Source organism: Macaca nemestrina, chromosome 11 (assembly GCF_043159975.1).
Source record: "Macaca nemestrina isolate mMacNem1 chromosome 11, mMacNem.hap1, whole genome shotgun sequence".
Taxonomy (NCBI): domain Eukaryota; kingdom Metazoa; phylum Chordata; class Mammalia; order Primates; family Cercopithecidae; genus Macaca; species Macaca nemestrina.
The window spans coordinates 128,962,466-128,978,689 of NC_092135.1; the positions used below are offsets into that span (position 1 = coordinate 128,962,466).

Here is a 16,224-nt window from a genome sequence, read left to right on the forward strand (position 1 = left end):
AGCTTAACACAATGCATGGCACACAGAAGTGCTTGGAAAGCACTGAGTGAAGGAATGCTTGTTGGGGATGTGGCCTAAGCAAGGCGTGGAGCTTGCCTTCTCCAAACACCAGGGTTCACATCGGATCTGGAGCAGGTGATGAGCAGTAGCCCATACCACCTTCCTCTCTGGCTCTGGGCCAAACCAGATTCCTCCTGTCTCCTCCAAACCATCTGTCTTCTTCCACCTCCCCATTCCCTCCCCTAGTTCCCCAGGCTGGTGGCCTTAGCATCAGTTAGACTTTCTTCTTTCTCCACCTGTCTGTCCTCAAGGCTGCTAGGTTCATCCAAGATCTGAGCCAAGATGTCCGGGTCTGGGACATGGGCGCTAAGGGCCCAAGGCAGCTGCAAAAGACCTGAAAGGTAAGAAGAGAGATCAGTGGAGGACCCTGGACTGTCCTCAAGAAGCTGGCGGACTCCCCTGCCCTCTACTGGCAGCCCAACAGCAGAACCAAAGCGGACCATTCAGCACAACTTGTGTGTGTTGCTGGGCGCTGTCCCTGGCCCAGTCTGTACCAGGAACAAAGAGGAAAGATTCAGGGCGTTAGTGCCAAGAGCAGCCATCCCAGCAACAGAAGCCCCTGCCTCCCCAGTACCCGTGATACTTTGCAGAAGCAGAGTCTTGAGTGGAACCCGAGCCTCTGATACCCGCCCTGGGGGTCTTCCCACCACTCTCGCCAGGGTCCTCCTGGATGAGTGAGACAAGGGCAGTTCAGGAGGTCACCCAATAACTGAGGTCGCAGCAACACAAAGGAGTCAGGGAGCAGGAGCGGCCTTCCCTTCTCCACTCCTGGCGGCTCCAGCGTGCACCCCAGGGCGCCCCAGGAAGGTTTTGCAGGAATAAAGAATGAAGGCAGAAGCAAGATGGAGAATGAAGGAGGCGTGGATGGCTTCAGAAGGCAAGACGGAGGCAGCAGGCGCCTACCTCAAAGTCTCCTCCCTGAGCCAAGGACAGGTCGGAGGAGAGGGGGCGTGGGGGCAGGTACAGCGGAGGCTCCAGCGTTTCTAAAGGGGAAGATCTGAAGTGGGGCAGGAGAGACGCGGGAGTTGTCTGGAAGCTGCATTTGCCTGGCAAACACTGGGTTAACAAAGACTTGAGTTGCGGGGGATGCTGGCCCTGGAGAGGGAACGCGAAGGGATTATGCTACAGAGAACGGATTCGAGCGTGACGGCTGAATGAATGAGTGAGCGAGTGAGTGAGTGAGTGACTGTGCGAGCGAGCGGCAGAGGGAACTCCGACCCGTCCCAGGTGCGGAGCCGCGCGCCCGGCAGGGGTCACTGCGGGCCCCGCGGGTGGGAAGGGGGCGCAGGCGCGGCGGGCGCCGGGGCCCTCCCGCCGGGACGGGGCGGGGAGGGCTGGGGGTGGGGTTAGAGAGAGGGACGCGAGCGGGATCCAAACTTCCGGTGCCTGCAGAGCTCGGAGCGGCGGAGGCACAGACCGAGGCTGCACCGGCAGAGGCTGCAGGGCGGACGCGCGGGCCGGCGCAGCCATGGTGAAGATTAGCTTCCAGCCCGCCGTGGCTGGCGTCAAGGGCGACAAGGCTGACAAGGCGTCGGCGTCGGCCCCGGCGCCGGCCTCGGCCACCGAGATCCTGCTGACGCCGGCTAGGGTGAGAGGGTCTGGGGCTCAGGCGGGGGGGCGGGGGGTCGGGGGACCCAGGCGCGCCCCGTCGGCTCTGGGGACTGCCCGAGGCGCATCAGGGCCCCAGTGCCCGGGGTGGAGCAGGGTTGGGTAGTCTCGAATGATTGCTTATCCTAGAGTGAGGAGGGGGCTTGAGTCCCGTACTAAAGCGGCAGCCAAAAGCCGAAGTCCCAAGAGTAGGAGGAGTCTGGTTCTGGTCCTCAGGTGGAGAAGCGCTCGAGGTCTCTTCCAAAAGTGGGGGCCCCTCGCCGCCTGATAGGGGGAGGGGGCTGGTCCGACGAAGTTCAAGGAATGTTGGTGGGGGGTACGCGTCTGGTTCCAATCAACTGGGAAAGCCGCGAGTCGAGTCCCCAGGTGGGGGATGGGAGGAGGGTTAGACGTAGTTTTTCCAAAGTAGGGAGGTGGGACCTGATTGGCTGGGGAATTGGGGGTAGGGGGGTCTGGTACCAACAAAGAGGGTGGGGCCGTTGATTTCCTCCCAAATTGGGGGCTGCGGGGGACAGAGGATGTGCTGCTTGGCCTGCACCGGAATTGACAAACCAGAAAGTGATGAAATGGAAATCAGCCAGAACCGACGGGGCCGAGCTTCTGGACGTCGGGGGTCTGAGGCCGGGCGCCCCCTTCCCACCCCACGCCCTGCCGTCTGGGCCTCCCTGCTCCTCTCTCGTTTCTCCATTCCCAGCCTCTCGCTGGGCTGTCCCCCGACCCCACGGGGAGGGTTCCCAACTGCCCCAGTGCCCTCGAATCCTGGGACCCCGGGCTCTGTGTGCGCCCCCGCCGCCCCCCATCCCCACCCCACCCCCACCCCAGCTTCCTCCGCCTTCCCTCTGGCCTGGGGGAGAGAAGGCATTTCCGCTGTGGAAAACTGTCTGAGCTGCGTGCCTTGTGTCCGGGAAGGGCCCCCAGGGGGCAGAACGCGTGGCGGGCAGGGACAGGGAGGGAGGGAGAGCTGGCCCAGCCAGGTTTTATTGTGCCCGGCAAAGGTATCTACGTGGGCGCCGCCCCCAGCGGTCTTGTGGCGCACCAAGCCCATGTCCTGCCCGCCTCCCCACCCCACACTGAGGCAGGACTGAGAAAGTCTTTGTCCACTGCTTCCCCCCTTCCTGCTGCAGGCTTCCGAAGAGTCTCCCTGAACGCCTAGCCCCCTCCCCAGGTTTTGTGGCTCAGATTCAGTCTTGCCTGGGGCATTAAGGGGCCTGCAGAGGATGACCTGGACCCTGGAGGAGGGGGCACTGGAGAGGGCCATCAGAGTTGGGTGTCAGCCTGGGCAGAGACCCTGAGTGAGGAATGCCAGAAGACTGAGAAACCCCTGCCCTTTTATGGTGGTGGCTGCAGCAACCAGTGGCTCAGAGCCACAAGATTCAACAACCACCTAGGCCAGGTTGGGAGTTGCTGTGCACCCCATCAGAGCAGCTCCCCCCTTCATCTGAAGCTTAGGTGGAGGGGAGGCTCCATATTTGAAGAAGATGGTTCTGCAGCTTTAAAAGTTTGCAAGGGGTTCTTCAAGCTTTGTTTTCTTTGGAAAGGAAGCTGCCCTCCACTCAGCCTGGGGAGGGACAGTGATGGGGGCAGGAGGCAGCACGCTTGCCCATCTCTTTTCCTAGCCATCTCTTCCTGGAGATATTTGAGGAGGGAGGACCAGGTCAGACAGTGGGAGGGTGTCATTCCAACTCCATCAGAAGGTCCCCCAGATTTTGCAGGAGCGGCACATTCTCCAGCCGCAGCCTGCTGATGGCATGGGGTTGGGCGGTCTGACAGAGACCTGCGTCTCCGGGCATAACTGACATCCTAGCTTCTGGCTTCTCATCAGGCTCTGAAATTGAGCGTCGTTTCTTCCCCCTCACCCAGCATGAAATGGAAATATCAACATCTTCCTGCGTGCTCTTTGTAATGGCCTTGAGCCTGCTGAGTACCTCCTCCCCAAAACTTTGTTAGTTGGACAGGGTCCCCTCCCTCTCTAATTGGCAAGGGGGAGCTTGGAGTATGCGATCTGGGGAAAGAATTTGAATCCTAGCACCTTTAGGACAGAACTGCATGTTAGTAAACTTTCACAGCTTCTCGAGGCCCTGGCAGGGTGCAGAGGGACTTGAGGTGTTGCACGTTGGCTCTGCCCATCACCTGCTAGATTTGGAGCCTTGGAAACAGTTCACTTCTACGGGCCTCCTGTTGCCCCACTTGGCCAATGGGCACATTTCCTCCTCACCCAGTTTCTGGCAAGGAGCCAGGCCTCCTCTCCTGCCCCCAGCAATGAGCAGGCAGGAGGCCCATTTCTCAGCTGTGGCTCAGCGAGCTGAAAGCGATGGCAGCCAGGAGGCTGCTTTCTCAGGGCAGGGCGTGTAGATTTTGTCCCATGCTGTTGGGGATGCCCGGGAGATTATTAAAACATTTCTTCTGGCTGGCAGTGACCCCAGAACCCTCCTTGGTGTCTGAACTGGACTCCAAAACAAGATTTATTTTATTTTGTCTATTTTTTGGTTATTATTTATTATTATTATTATTTTGAGACAGAGTCTCACTCTGTCACCCAGGCTGGGGTTCAGTGGCATGATCTTAGCTCATTGCAACCTTCACTTCCAGGTTAAGTGATTCTCCTGCCTCAGCCTCCCAAGTAGCTGGGATTACAGGCACCTGCCACCATGCCCGACTAATTTTTGTATTTTAGTAGAGACGGGGTTTCACCATGTTGGCCAGACTGGTCTCAAACTCCTGACCTCAGGTGATCTTCCCACCTCAGCCTCCCCAAAGTGTTGGAATTACAGGCATCAGCCCCCGCGCCCTGCCCAAAACAAGATTTAAAAAGTGATCCCTGGGAGGAGCACTCAGTGATTGTGTGTTGGGGCAGTTCTTGACCTGTGTCCAGGCCCGGAGTGAGGGCGGGGTGGGGGCAGGGTGAGGCGGCAGGAGCACCCTCTCGGTGGGCACTGCCCTTGCTTCTGAGCAAAAACTGCAACACAAGGAGGATTTTGTCTGTGGACCTGAGGCTGGAAGGAAGTGCCTCGGTGGGCCAGGGAGGGATGGGGGTGGGGGCCAGCTGGGCTTCCAGCTGCCCAGCCTCCCCACGTGGTGTTTTGACTCTGAGATAATGAGGAGCCTGCGCTGATGGGCCGCTGGAATACTGCCAGCTTGGGAAGTGGGCTGGACCGGAAGCACCCCGTGGGGCAGCAAAGCACCCCCTCACAGCACCAACTGGATCTCTCTTCCCCTTTGGGGGCCCACTGGCTGGCCGTGCCCCTCTTAGCCCACCCCTTCTCCCCACACCCTGCCTGTGCCTGCATTCACACACACACACACACACACACACACACACACACACACACGCATGCATGCACAAATGTGGGCATGTAGAGGCTCAGGAGCTGGGGGCTGCAAGGGGAGAAAAACAAGTTAAATACAATCATCTTCTTTCCTCTGTAATTTTCTCCTTGGCATTTGCCTTTGATTAATGGTCCTGTGTCACCCCCTCCCCAGCCTGCATACCTGGGGATCAGATTTCACTTTCCTTGTGTGTCCTGGCCTCAAGCCCTTGGCAGAAGGAGCTGGGTCTCCTGGAGTGGTTGGGGGAGGGTCCCGTGCCAGCCAGGAGGGCAAATCTGGCCAGCTTGGAGCCCTATTCCAGTGTCCTGATGCCCACTGGCCAAGAGGGCCTGGCCCGAAAGGACCTTGTGAAGCGGTGGCCCTGCTCCGTCAGGTCCTTCCCTGTGGCAGCGTGGGGACTTTCAGGGCTGTCGTCCATTCCTGGGATTTGGCACCCCGGCAGGCCCCACGGTGGCTTTTCTGCTTTCCTGCTGCTTCTCTCTCCATTCCCTCATTTCTGCCCGCTTCTCTCAGCAGTCCTTGCATGTTTCAAGACCGTCAGCAGATTGCCAGTGAGGATGACTTTCTCTTAGTGTGGAGAAAAAATGTTTATGGTGAAAACACAGAGGCATAACCTGGCCAGCCCCTCTATCCCCTACCCCACTCTCTCCCAGGTTCCCCTCCCCAGGAGGGCTCTTCCAGCAGTGCGCTTTTGTTCTCTGGAGGTGCCTTGACTATCAGGGATGGAAGAGAAGGGGACTTCACCTGGCCCAGCCAAGCTGAGAGCGCATCTGCGCAGATGCTGCCCATGGGGCCTGCGGTCTTGAATGGAGGACAGGAGAGTGACTGGGGACCCCCGACCCTGTTGGCAGATGGCATCTGTGCCTCTGGACCACTGGGCTCTGTGTGCTCAGGTGGACAATGTTTGGCCACTCTCCTCTCCCCCAGCTAGGCTCTGTCCTGAACCATACAAAACACACACACTTGATGGGTGCCCTGGCCTCTGTGGTCTGGAGCCTGCGAGAGAAAGCTGCTGAGGACCAGGAGAGATGTGGTGCGATGAGACCGCCCCCCTAACCCCCATCTTCCCTGTTCTCAGCCTGGGCCTCAGGAGCGTTTCTGGCTTCCGAACCCCTCCAGGCAGGCTGCAATCTGCAATCATAGTTGCAGTTAATTTGGACATTGTTACTAGGGGCCAGGCCGGGAAGCGCTCCCCTCCAGCCTTGGGGGTCTACCGAGTGAATGCTACAGTTGACTGATTTCCCCCTGACCATTTTGGCCCTGGTTTTGGTAAATCATTTAATGAGTGCCCCCGTGGGTCTCAGTTCAAACTATCAGGGAGAGGCCCAGGCCTCTCTCAGGTCCCTGGACTTCTGGCTCATGCGCCCTTCACTCCGAGAGCTCTGTTGCCTTGGAAACAATATGCAATATTTTTCTACTTTCTAAATGGGAGCCCCCGTCCCCAGATGCCTCGCTGTAACTGCTTCCTGTGGGGAGCAACATGTTTCTGAGTCTACAGCATGATAGGTGGAGCACCTGGGGTCTCAGGAAGGCGGGCCATTCGGCCATCTTTCTAGTGACCTGGGCATCAGGGATCCCGAGGGGCCAGGGCTCTGGGTTGAGCCCAGGCTCCCTGATGCCCCAGTGTCCCCAGACAGGTGTAAATACCCTGAGATCACAGGCTGCTTTGAGGGCCAAAGGGACAGTGAGGGTTCCAGGGCTTTGGAGTTTGAGCCTCGGTGTTGATTGGGCACAGTAGGCAGAGGCAGCACTGGGGCGGGATTTAGGGGTTCTCCCTCTGTGTGGGGCTTTATGGAGGAAATGCCTTTGCCTCCAAGCAGGGACATCTGTGCTTTCCCGTCTGCTTCCTGGTAGCCTGGAATGCTCCCTTCTGCACTTCTGCTCACGATGGTGCCTCTGGGGGCTTGGCTCTGCAGGTTGGAGGGGAGCTGGGAGGGTGGCAGGGTGGCTGAGCCCTGCTGTGTGCTGGGGGGTATCAGCAGGGCCGTGAAAGAGGAGTACCCACCGCCAGTCTAGGTAAGGTGGGGGATCCCCAGCCTTCACAGTGAGGGGTCTTGGCAGGAGCCCCTGCCCTTCTCAGCCACACCTGCCACTGCTGCTCTTCAGCTGGGGCCATGGAAGCCTCACCTCCTCCCTGCTCTGCCTTCTCCAACCTCCCTCTCTGGGGCATCTGAGCCCAGCCCCTCCCCGAGCACAGGGAGACATGGGAGCCAGTTCTGCAGCCCAGCGGAAAGGCGGAAAGGTGGACAGGCAGGCGAAAGGCGGAAAGGCGAGGCTGCCCTTTGCTATGAAGCTAGCAGGCCTCACCTTGTCGGTGAATTTGACTTGTGGAACAGGCCCTCGGGCTCTCACATGTAGCACTTTGACTTTTTTTTTTTTTTTTTTTTTTTCCTTTTCTGTCTTTCCGGTTGTTAGCAATCTCACAAGCTAGCTTCTTTGGTTTTCCAGAATGCAGAAGCAAAAGTCTGGCCACAGTGCAACCTCAACAGCTGTCCACGGAGGCAGCCCTAAAAAGGAAAGGCTCGGCTGATAAAGATCTGCTATTTTTATCTAGTACTTTATCCTTTACAAAGGGCTTTTAGGTTCTTTGTCTGGTTTAATCCCAGCAAAACCCCTGTCACGCAGTCTGCTCACATTTTGCATGGGAGACCCGAGGAGGGGGAGGTTGCAGCGCCCCCCTGGGCCTGTAGCCCCACTTGACCCCTAAATACAATCTGCGCCTGGTGTATGTTGTGTCCTAAGGGCAGGATTCGCAGCTGCTGTAGGCAGCCTGGCCTGTGTCAAGGTCAGCCACCTTTCCTTAAGACCTGCTCAGGAGCGCCAGAAGGGCAGGAGGGCATCCCGGGCGCCTGGTTTGCAAGAGCTCCTGGGTGGCTTGATCCCTGGCAGATGCCAGCAGAATGTGGCACCCCCATCTCTTGCAGCTCCCAGGAGTCCATTGGAAAATCGGAGCCCTTTAGTCCCCACCCCCTCTGGCCAGCAGCTGTCCCTGAGGGCCCTGTGTACTGTGGCCATGCCCGCCACTTGCTGGTGACCTTAGTTAGTGACCCTGGCTGCTGAGGACATGACAGTGGGTGGGTGGTCCATATGATCACGGGGCCGCTAAAGCGGGGCAAGGTGGGGACAGGCCCCAGGCGTCCTCATGGGCCAGGCAGTGAGGGCAGTGGTTTGACCTCCCACACCCTCCAGGCAGGCTCCCTTGCGGGCAGACTTGAGGGTCAGGGTGCAGGACAGGCAGGGGCACCCCATGGTGAGGATGCTGGGGGCCGGCTGACCTGCTCATGCATGTCCCCAGTGAAGGGAGGGTCCTCCAGACGTTTTCTGTCCTTTTCCAAAGCAGGGCAGGTCAGACCCTCAGCTCCCCAGGGCCCAGGCCCCACACTCCCCTGTGCTCTAAAAGGGTGGGAGGTGAAACCTGAGGAGCACAGCAGGAGCCCCCAGGGCAGGACCCGTGTGCTGTGCTAAGAGATAGGGCCTGTCCTGAGTCACTTAGGCCTGAACCACACCCCCTCCAGGGGGAAGGGAGAAAGGAAATCTGTTCCCATCCCAGAACGTCTGGCTGGAAAGGGCCTGAGAGGTCACTTGGTCTGACCTGCTCATTTTGCAGATGGGGAAGCTGAGGCCCAGAAAGTGCTAAGCAGGCAGGTAGTGGCAGAGCCAGAATGGGAAGCTTCAGGCTCTGGGGCTAGATCCCCTCCCCTCCCCTCCCCTATACTGCGGCAGTCTGCAGGAACTGACCTCTAACCTCGCTCTTGGCCGTATCTGGACACCATGGAGGAGGGATTAAATGGTGAACATTGGAGGCAGAGACTGGCCCTGGGGCTTTTGCAATATCTCCAAGGATGAGCAAGGGGCCAGGGGAAGGCATGGGAGGTGGAGAGGAGAACAAACAGCAAATTGACCAAGCTCACCTGGCTGGCCCTTGGTCAGTGCTCTGGGTAAAGCAGTTTTATTGAATTTTATACTCACATACCTACATCCACCACCCCACAACGTGTGGCCTGGAGATGGGTTAGGTTGGCTTCTTGGCAGCCCTGCAGCTATGATCTTGAGCCCAGTCCTGGCTCCCAGAGCACATTTTTCCAGAAGCCTTCTAGCCCAGCCTTCCGGACATTTCTCTTCTGGCAGGAGCTCCCTGGTGTATGGAAGCTTCCGGGCTTCATCCTGTAGCTGTTACACCACTTGTAACAGCCTGCTTGACTGTGCTGGTCAGTGCCTGTGGGGGGCTAGTGTGGATCGCAGGCCTAGAGCGCCCTGGCTGGGGACAAGCACCCATGCCTAGACCCCATGGGGCTCCCGGAGCCCCTGCCCCCATCAGTCACGGCCTCCTTGGTGGAGTTAAGCAGCCTTTATGCAGCCTGCCCACCTCCCGTTGCCCTCATTTTAGTCTACCCTCTGCCCCTTGGTTTTAGAGTGAATCTTGTCACTCCCCAGCTCAAAAGCCTTCCCCAGGCTCCCCATTACCCAGAGCAGCGGCTCCCAGCCTGCCTGGTGTGTCTCGATTCCTATAGACATTTCTAAGTCCCTGAAGTCACCGAGGCCAGGTCGGTGCATCCCCCATCTTCCGTTTGAAATAATATAGCATGGTCACGGCTGGTATAAGCAAGAGGCCTAAGAGCTCAGATAACTCAAAACGTACCTGCTGAACCCGGTGCATCCCTTTCAGTGACTTCCAGGTGTGTCTCGGTTTCTCTTTTGAGTGTGTCTTGGTTTCTCTTTCAAGGTTTGTCTCAGTTTCACTTTAGCCAGGACGAGTCCAGGTGACCCTGGTGGGCCTTCCCTTCCCTTCCCTTCCAGGTGTCATCCCTTTCCCCCAGGACTCCCTCCGGGCCCAGCCAGAGGGTGAAGCCTGACTCAGGGAAGGGGGTATTTCCAGGGGAGGGGCCCTGGCCCCCACTGACCCAGCTTTGCTGTCCACAGGAGGAGCAGCCCCCACAACATCGATCCAAGAGGGGGGGTTCGGTGGGCGGTGTGTGCTACCTGTCAATGGGCATGGTCGTGCTGCTCATGGGCCTGGTGTTCGCCTCCGTCTACATCTACAGATACTTCTTCCTTGCGCAGGTGAGGGGCCGGGCCGGGAGGGGGCCTCGAGAAAGGGTCACATCTAGAGAGGCGTGCAGGGAAGGGAAGTGCCTGCAAGGGGGCAGCAGGAAGCCCCGGACATGCCCTCAGGTGGGAGTGAGTGCCCAGCCAGCCCACAAGACTGGGGTACCCCCTCCTCCTTGGGGCGTCCTTGGATGCAGGCCAGTCCCACCTTTAGCCCCTTGTCCTGGAGAGCCAAGCATGAATGCAGGTGACAGCACTGGGCCCGCCCCACAGGGCCACCCTGGGGAATTCTCACCAGAAACTCAGGTCCAGCGGAAACGAACTGCAGTCCCCCTCCAGAGATCAGACTCTGCACCTGCGGGTCACGCTTTAAGGCTGACCTGATTCTGCCTGTGCATGGACATCTGGGTTACCAAACAAGAGGGGGAGAGGGGTGGGTACAGGCGGTCTCCACCACCGCCTTCCAGAAGCGGGAGGGCGTCCTTACTGGCACCTGTCACCCCCAGGGGACCTGAGCACAAAGCTAGGCCAACCCAGACCTGGGACGGAGGGAGTCGCTGTGTGGTTGGAAATGAAGGTAGGTAAATTGAAAGGATAAACCTACGTACAACTCACAGGGAACCTCAGGGTGGCACAAAGGTTGGGACTTGCCAGTCTTTTATGACCCAAGTGACCTCCCACTCCTAAGCATTTACCTTTGTTGTCCCCCAGTTTTTCCACGATTGAAATTGCTTAAGAGTTTGCATTCCTGGGGCTTTCCCCTTGAAAGCTCAGCTCACACACACCTGTCAACTGCCCTTTTTGTGCAGCATCCCCCTGCCCCGCCCCACCCCCTCCATGACCTGCGTCCCCCTTGTTCCAGGGTCCTGTGCAGGACCCTCCCCCAGGCCTCTTCCTGTTGTGGCCCTACCCTAGGACCTGGTCCAGCATTTCCTGGTCTCCTCTGTCCCACCCTCAACTCACACCCTTCTCCCCACACCCCAATTCGGTGTGTGGACACCTCCCATCAGCCCCTGGGTCTGTGCCCTGGGACAGTATTCGGGGTGTCCAGCCACAGTGGGACACAGCCCCAGAGCCTCATCTTCCCTGGGCTCTCATCCCTGCACAGCTTGCAGGAGCCCCCATGCTGCAATGACTCATCCTCCCTGGAGAACTTGCACTGAATCAAACAGAGACGGTGGAATCCTGCCCATCCCAGGCCAGGCAGTCCCAAGCATGCATCTACAGGCTCCTCCAGGAGCCCCCTCCAGAAGTAAGAGTGGGCAGACTGGCCCGCCCGGCCATTCAGTTGATGGGATCGCGCCAGGCTGCCTGGCCTCCGTTACTGATGGAGTGACTGGACTGGCCCGCCAGACACAGTGTCTGTCAAGGTTTCTCCAAGACAGGGGTCAGGGATGTCCAGGAAGGGTGATGGCACTTGTCCGAGGCTGGACGTGGAGATAACCGTGGTGGGGGCACGAGACCCTAACAGTGTTGCCTCCAGCTCCACCTCCCCACCTGCCATGTTAGGCCCCTCCAGGTCTGCAGGCCAGGACAGCAGGTGACGGGAAAGGCAGGCGTGCACAGGCCTAGGTGCCCAACTCTTAGGTTCGTCCCTGTGGACCCCCTGCCAACCCCAGGCTCTTTCTCTGGTGTCTGCACCTCTGTGGAGGGCACAGAGGTGGCCAGGTCCTACTCCTGCTGGTCCACTCCATTTCCCAGTCACAGACTCAGGGAATTGGAGGCCAGAAGGGCCTTAGGGATCATCATGCTTTACAGATGGGGAAACTGAGGCCCACAGAGGTCTGCTACCTAGGACCTGGCAGACCCAGCTCATCCTCCCTCCCATTTGTGAAGCTGGGAAGCGCCTTGCCCAAGACTCAGCTCATCTCCTCACTGGCAGTCCCAGACCCTGACCTGATGCCCCACCGTCTCAGTGTCTCCATCTGCAAAATGGGTCTCACAGTCCCTGCTCTTCTTGCTTCCCCAGGCTTTTGGGGCATGCAGTGGACAGGTAGGCAGAGGGGACCTTGCGGAGTGCACTGTATGACCAGCCTCTCTGACTGTCTGTCTGTCTCTGTCTCCACCTTGCTCAGCTGGCCCGAGATAACTTCTTCCGCTGTGGTGTGCTGTATGAGGACTCCCTGTCCTCCCAGGTCCGGACTCAGATGGAGCTGGAAGAGGACGTGAAAATCTACCTCGACGAGAACTACGAGCGCATCAATGTGCCTGTGCCCCAGTTTGGTGGCGGTGATCCTGCAGACATCATCCATGACTTCCAGCGGGTGAGGCTGGCCAGGGCCTGGGGGGTGGGCAGGTGTCCCGGGGACCCAGGGCAAGGGGAGCAGGAGTGAAAGGAGACTCCTAGAGTACAGCAGGTGTCTATGGTTAGGCTTACCAGGCTCTTCAAGACGCTGCATTTCTCTTGCTGGCAACAGTGGTTCTTGCCGAGTGTGAACTAGCTGAGGCTGATTTGCTCCTTGGCCTCCTGCCAGCTGCACGCTGGCTGTCATGGCGGGGCCAGTGTATTGTATCGAGGGGTAGTACATACACCATCAAGTGCACTGCGTGTACAGCTCAGTGGGTTTCTGCAGAGTGGGTCTCGTGCATATTCATGTCACCCCCATGGGGCCTGGGACGGGGCATCTCGCGCTGAGGTCCAGGCTGGCCCAGGAATGGCTGGCCCTCACAGGTTTCATAAATGCACAGCTGGGATGTTACCATGTTTCCCAAACCTCAGCTCTGTAAACATGAGAAACTTGGTAACAACAGAGGCGTTTAGCAAATAGCTGCTATTTTCCTCTATCATGTGGCATCTTCTACAACAGGCTAAGAGAAGAGCAGGAAAAGGGAGTGCGCACCCAGGTGTTCAGGAGTCTGGGGTGGCCTGCTGCTGAAGGCCCAGGGCCCCAGGAAGGCATGGTGGGATTCCTGCCCCTGCTGGCCAAAGCTTCTCTTGCAGCCCTGCCCAGGTTAGCTGTCACCTCCTGCAGAGACTGACCCGGCCCCTTCTCCTCCCAGGGTCTGACCGCATACCATGACATCTCCCTGGACAAGTGCTACGTCATCGAGCTCAACACCACCATCGTGCTGCCCCCTCGCAACTTCTGGGAGCTCCTCATGAACGTGAAGGTGCGCAGGGGGTTGGGGAGGTGTCTGCAGCGTCCTGTCCCTCCCTTGCCCCCTGTCTCATGGAGGCTAGGTCTGAGGTGCAGGAAGTTCCTATGTCAGGGGTTGGGGAAGCAAGAGACGTTGCTGTCACCTGGGCCCTGTACCCAGATTGGTCTCGCCTCTGCTATCCCCCTGCTTCCACATCTCCAGAGTCAACGCCCTGAGACCGGCTTCCTTAGTGTTCAAGGTTGTACCCTGGGTACAGACTCGTGCACACGCCATGGCTCCTGGCAGCACAGGCGCAGGCACCAGGCACAAGGCGGGAAGTGCCTGGGGACATCAGAAGGGCCAGCCCAGGGGCCTCTGGAGGAGGAAGGTGGGCTGGCATTTTGGGTGAGGGGTTGGAGGAAAGCCTGAGGGACTGACTCACTGCGGCGGCCACCTCGTTTTGCAGAGAGGGACCTACCTCCCACAGACGTACATCATCCAGGAGGAGATGGTGGTCACAGAGCACGTCAGTGACAAGGAGGCCCTGGGGTCCTTCATCTACCACCTGTGCAACGGGAAAGACACCTACCGGCTCCGGCGCCGGGCAACGCGGAGGCGTGAGTGGCTGGCTTCACCCACTGTAGCCCCTGTCCCGCACCCCAGACCGTAGTTATCTTCAGACAGTGCCTAGCCCAGCTGTCAGACAGCTGAGATAGCAGCAGCAATAACAGCTAGCGTTAGCAGAGAACTTCCGTGCGCCGGGCAATGCTGTGTGCCCTTTATGACCTCTTTTTTTTTTTTTTTTTTTTTTTTGAGGCGGAATTTCACTCTTGTTGCCCAGGCTGGAGTGCAATGGCACGATCTCGGCTCACCGCAACCTCCGCCTCCCAGGTTCAAGCAATTCTCCTGCCTCAGCCTCCCTAGTAGCTGGGATTATAGGCATGTGCCACCAGGCCCAGCTAATTGTGTATTTTTAGCAGAGACGGGGTTTCTCCATGTTGGTCAGGCTGGTCTCGAACTCCCGACCTCAGGTGATCCACCTGCCTCGGCCTCCCAAAGTGCTGGGATTACAGGCGTGAGCCACTGCGCCCGGCCTTCTTTATGACCTCTTAAGAGTGTAAGTCATTCTCATCCGCATTATTATTTTTGCTGCCCATTTTAAAGATGAGGAAACAGGTACAGAGAGGTTAACACCCCGGAGGTCACACAGCAGGGAGGTGGCAGACGTGGGCAGGCTGACTCCAGCTCTCGAGCTCTCCCCATTTGTCACTGTGCTCTCTGGGTGAATCTGGGCCGGGTGTCACTTCCTGGCCCTCCTGTGGCTCAGGCTGAGGCTGGTGGTCTTTCTGACTCAGCCAGGATGTAGGCTTCACTGGGGTTTTCTGTTTCCTCCCAGGGATCAACAAGCGAGGGGCCAAGAACTGCAACGCCATCCGCCACTTCGAGAACACCTTCGTGGTGGAGACGCTCATCTGTGGGGTGGTGTGAGGCCCCCCTCACCCAGAACCCCCTGCCGTCTTCCTCTTTTCTTATTTCCGGCCACTCTCTGGCCCTCCTCCTTCCCCCTGCTTAGCTTGTACTTTGGACGCGTTTCTATAGAGGTGACATGTCTCTCCATTCCTCTGCAACCCTGCCTGCCTCCCTGTACCAGAGCCGTGATCTCTCTGGGGGGCCCCCATCTCTGCTGACCTCCTGGGTGTGGCGGAGGGAGAGGGGATGCCACAAAATGTTTCTGTGTCCCACTGTCTTGAAGCTGGGCCTGCCAAAGCCTGGGCCCACAGTTGCACTGACAGCCCAAGGGGAAGGACCAGTTGGGGGAGCTGCGCATGTGAGGCCCTGGGCAAGGGGATAGGGCTAGGGGGTGCGGCATGGGCTTCAGAAATATCTGCACAATTAGAAAGGTCCCCAAAAGCTTTTTCCTTGGAGGGTACACTTTCTTCGCTGTCCCTATTCCTAGACCTGGGGCTTGAGCTGAGGATGGGACCACGTGCCCAGGGATGGACCCACCAGAGCACAAGGGAAGGTGACTGCCTGGGGGTGTCCCGGGGACTCCTGTCAGTGCCTTCAGCCCACCAGCAGGAGCCTGGAGTTTGGGGAGTGGGGATGAGTCTGTCAAGCACAATTGTTCTCTGAGTGGAACCAAAGAAGCAAGGAGCTAGGACCCCCAGTCCTGCGCCCCAGGAGCACAAGCAGGGTCCCCGCAGCCAAGGCAGTGGGATGGGCTGCTGAGGAACGGGGCAGGCAAGGTCACTGCTCAGTCATGTCCACGGGCAACGAGCCGTGGGTTCTGCTGAGTAGGTGGAGCTCGTTGCTTTCTCCAAGCTTGGAACTGTTTTGAAAGATAACACGAGGGAAAGGGAGAGCCACCTGGTACTTGTCCACCCTGCCTCCTCTGTTCTGAAATTCCATCCCCCTCAGCTTAGGGGAATGCACCTTTTTCCCTTTCCTTCTCACTTTTGCATGTTTTTACTGATCATTCGATATGCTAACCGTTCTCAGCCCTGAGCCTTGGAGAGGAGGGCTGTAATACCTCCAGTCAGTCTCTGGGGATGAAACTCTTAAATGCTTTGTATATTTTCTCAATTAGATCTCTTTTCAGAAGTGTCTGTAGAACAATAAAAATCTTTTACTTCTGACCTTGACTTGAGTGTGGCTGGAGGGGAGATGGGTGTAGGAGGGGTGCTCCGGGCAGAGTCGAGGAGCTGGACCTCGGGGGCAGCAGGCAGGGAGAACGCTGCAGACCTTGACATCTGGCCCCTAAAGAGCTGGACATCCTGGAGTCAGCCAAGGAGTGTGGGATATCTCCCTTCGTAGCACCCTGGATCCCCACGACCGCTCTCTGAGCCAGGTAGAGTTCACACTTTCTGGGTGAGGAGGGGAACAGGGCTGGGAGAGCTTACTGACTCGCCCAAGGTCATGCTGCTTTATGTGCCTGTAAACCACCCTGTAATGTTCTACCTGGCAAATGACATCATCATTGCATGTCCTTAAGCACAAGGGCGGTGTCCTATTCTCCACCATGTCTGGACAATTTGTAACCATCGGGGGATCTGAAGTGAGATTTTGTGTGATAATCACAGGGTCACATTCTCCAGAGAATTCTGG

General features: G+C 58.1%; 1 protein-coding gene across 2 annotated transcripts; it reads left to right on the forward strand.

Moving 5' to 3' along the window:
* Window positions 1–708: 708 nt before the first annotated feature.
* LOC105473947 (integral membrane protein 2C) lies at window positions 709–15,755 on the forward strand. 2 transcript variants are annotated; one of them, XM_011728191.3, is made up of 7 exons: window positions 709–1,287; window positions 1,453–1,648; window positions 9,916–10,056; window positions 12,117–12,305; window positions 13,042–13,152; window positions 13,586–13,736; window positions 14,516–15,755. In XM_011728191.3, exons 2-7 carry the CDS (start codon window positions 1,529–1,531, stop codon window positions 14,605–14,607), a joined length of 804 nt encoding a protein of 267 aa, XP_011726493.1. In that variant the 5' UTR covers window positions 709–1,287; window positions 1,453–1,528; the 3' UTR covers window positions 14,608–15,755. The 2 variants fall into 2 exon arrangements, with proteins under 2 accessions (XP_011726493.1, XP_011726494.1); XM_011728192.2 differs by lacking the exon at window positions 1,453–1,648.
* Window positions 15,756–16,224: the final 469 nt, after the last annotated feature.